Raw genomic sequence first — 2,500 nt, forward strand, 5'->3', positions numbered from 1 at the left:
CAATGTTGGGAGTTGTTGGCCGATAATGTCGTGGGTTGTTGGCCAATAATGGTGGGTGTTGTTGGCCAACAATGTTGGGGGTTGCCAGCCAACAATGTTGGGATTGTTGGCCAACAATGTTGGGATTGTTGGCCAACAATGTTGGGGGTTGTTGGCCAACAATGTTGGGAGTTGTTGGCCGATAATGTCGTGGGTTGTTGGCCAATAATGGTGGGTGTTGTTGGCCAACAATGTTGGGGGTTGCCAGCCAACAATGTTGGGATTGTTGGCCAACAATGTTGGGATTGTTGGCCAACAATGTTGGGAGTTCTTGGCCAAGAATGTTGAGAGTTGTTGGCCAACAATGTTGAGCGTTGTTGCCCAACAATGTTGGGGGTTGCTGGCCAACAATGTTGGGAGTTGTTGGCCGATACTGTCGTGGGTTGTTGGCCAACAATGGTGGGTGTTGTTGGCCAACAATGTTGGGGGTTGCTGGCCAACAATGGTTGGGATTGTTGGCCAACAATGTTGGGGGTTGTTGGTCAACAATGTTGGGGGTTGTTGGCCAACAATGTTGGGAGTTCTTGGCCAACAATGTTGAGAGTTGTTGGCGAACAATGTTGGGCGTTTTTGGCCAACAATGTTGGGGGTTGCTGGCCAACAATGTTGGGGGTTGCTGGCCAACAATGTTGGGAGTTGTTGGCCGATAATGTCGTGGGTTGTTGGCCAATAATGGTGGGTGTTGTTGGCCAACAATGTTGGGGGTTGTTGGCAAATAATGGTGGGGGTTGTTGGCCAACAATGTTGGGGGTTGCTGGCCAACAATGGTTGGGATTGTTGGCCAACAATGTTGAGGGTTGTTGGCCAACAATGTTGGGGGTTGTTGGCCAACAATGTCTGGGGTTGCTGGCCAACAATGGTTGGGATTGTTGGCCAACAATGTTGAGGGTTGTTGGCCAACAATGTTGGGGGTTGTTGGCCAACAATGTTGGGAGTTGTTGGCCGATAATGTCGTGGGTTGTTGGCCAATAATGGTGGGTGTTGTTGGGCAATAATGTTGGGGGTTGCTGGCCAACAATGGTTGGGATTGTTGGTTAACAATGTTGGGGGTTGTTGGCCAACAATGTTGGGAGTTGTTGGCCAATAATGTCGTGGGTTGTTGGCCAATAATGGTGGGTGTTGTTGGCCAACAATGTGGGGGGTTGTTGGCCAACAATGTTGGGGGTTGCTGGCCAACAATGTTGGGGGTTGCTGGCCAAGTGTTGCGGGATGTTTGCCAACAATGTTGGGGGTTGCTGGCAAACAGTGTTGCGGGATGTTTGCCAACAATGTTGGGGGTTGTTGGCTAACAATGTTGGGAGTTGTTGGCCAACAATTTTGAAGTTGTTGTCCAACAACAACAGGTTCTTCCTTTACTCTTTCGTATCAAAATGAAGAAAGTCTTTGGCTTTTCTGATATGAAAACTGTACTGCTGGTACGATACCGGAATGGATGAATGAATGATTTAATTAAATCAATGAACAAACGAACGAATAGAATGGACGGTTCATTCTTTTTGAAATGATAACATCATTATAAAACACTTTAAAACACTTTATAAAAAAATGCAAACAAGAAAAGGAAAGAAAAATGTTGAACGTAAGTTACATGCATGGTACCGCTTCTAACATCTTGTGAAGGAAAGAAAACTTTTGGAACTTGTTCCTGCGGCTGTAGTGAGTTTGGCGAGATCACCAAGAGCTTTTTTTGAGCGTTTTAAGCCAAACTAAACTTTCCTTCATGGCTGACAAGAGCATCGTTTTGTCCCTGAGAAAACAAGCCTTTGCGGTGAGCGCTTTGAAGGAAACGCGTGGTGGTGTCAACAAAACGCCACATTGCGTCAGGTCCAAAACGATTTCTTGTGACCTATTAACTTGTTTACCCCAAAAGTTGAACCTTGAAAGACAACGTTCGGGTAAACAAAGGATGGGGTAAAAGGTCCTCGATGCAGGTTACAGTAGTTCGTAACAGAGACTGACCAGCGAGTGAGGACATACATGTAAAAATAGAGGGGGAAACGGCCATTTTAAAACACCGAACGCTACATTTAAGCCACGTACCTCAATCTTTGCAGTCAAGTCTCTGAGCGTCTCCTTTTGTGTTATATTTTTGTCTTGGAGGTCTTCAAGCTTGGCGCTTTCCTCGCTGTGTTACATAATTATATACTGTCACCTGTAGTAGCATTTATCTAGTCTATCCAACAGTTAATTGAGCAATATACACAGAGACAAAAGGGGACTTACAACATGCCTCGGGGTCCCCTGGGGTATTGTCACCCTTGGACGTGTACGTCAGAAAAAATATCTTAGCATTTCGAAACATATTTTAAAACGCTGCGACAATCGTAAGCACCGTAAGTCATGTCGTAGGCCTGTCGTGGGCTTGTTTCATGCGACAAAAATCGTACCGTGTAAATCGGCCTCAACAGTTCTCCGCTCATTTTGTCCACTACTGCTTCCTCCTTTATCACCCACGAGCTGA

General features: G+C 46.0%; 1 protein-coding gene across 1 annotated transcript in view; it reads right to left on the bottom strand.

Moving 5' to 3' along the window:
* Positions 1-2,500, bottom strand: part of LOC137988940 (kinetochore protein Nuf2-like) — a 26,534-nt gene that overhangs the window by 12,455 nt on the left and 11,579 nt on the right. Inside the window, exon 14 of the mRNA XM_068834877.1 lies at positions 2,080-2,164. Within this exon, the coding sequence (XP_068690978.1) occupies positions 2,080-2,164 (85 nt within the window). The remainder of the gene's footprint in view (positions 1-2,079; positions 2,165-2,500) is intronic.

The sequence above is a fragment of the Montipora foliosa genome, chromosome 2 (assembly GCF_036669935.1).
Source record: "Montipora foliosa isolate CH-2021 chromosome 2, ASM3666993v2, whole genome shotgun sequence".
Lineage (NCBI taxonomy): Eukaryota > Metazoa > Cnidaria > Anthozoa > Scleractinia > Acroporidae > Montipora > Montipora foliosa.